General features: G+C 70.1%; 1 protein-coding gene across 1 annotated transcript in view; it reads right to left on the reverse strand.

The window, feature by feature from the left end:
* CAV1 (caveolin 1) overlaps nt 1–380 on the reverse strand; it is an 18310-nt gene extending 17930 nt beyond the window's left edge. Inside the window, exon 1 of the mRNA XM_008632737.2 lies at nt 140–380. Coding sequence (XP_008630959.1) covers nt 140–244 — 105 coding nt within the window. The 5' untranslated portion in view covers nt 245–380. The remainder of the gene's footprint in view (nt 1–139) is intronic.
* Nucleotides 381–478: the final 98 nt, after the last annotated feature.

Below are 478 nucleotides of genomic sequence, written 5' to 3' on the forward strand. Positions count from 1 at the left end.
GTCAGCCCCTGCCCCGTTCCCTCCTGTAGCAGGTGGAGGGATGAGCTTCGCGGGCTTCTGCCGCCCTGACAATGCCTGCTTCCCTTGCCCCGGCAGGACTTGGTATCGCCCCCCGCGCCGTCCCGCCTCGGCCCCTCACCTTAACCACGTCGTCGTTGAGATGCTTGGGGTCTCGGTTGACCAGGTCGATCTCTTTGGTGTGCACGTCGTGCACCGCCTTTTCGCTCAGCTCATCTGCCATCATCTTGTTGTTGGGCTTGTAGATGTTGCCCTGCTCCCGGACGGGCGCCGTGTACAGAAAGCCCTGCGGGGAGCAGAGGGAGCGCGGCCGGGAGGGGAAAGCCCAGTTGAGGCGGGGAGGGCAGGGCAGGGCCGGGCCGGGCAGGGCCGGTCCGCGTCGCGCAGGAGGGCGGGCTGGGGGAGGCGGCCCCAGGTCCCGCGGGCAGCGGGAGCCAGGGTGGTGGGGGGGCCGCGGTCG

Source organism: Corvus brachyrhynchos, unplaced genomic scaffold (genome assembly GCF_000691975.1).
Source record: "Corvus brachyrhynchos isolate BGI_N302 unplaced genomic scaffold, ASM69197v1 scaffold32, whole genome shotgun sequence".
In the NCBI taxonomy this organism is placed as follows: domain Eukaryota; kingdom Metazoa; phylum Chordata; class Aves; order Passeriformes; family Corvidae; genus Corvus; species Corvus brachyrhynchos.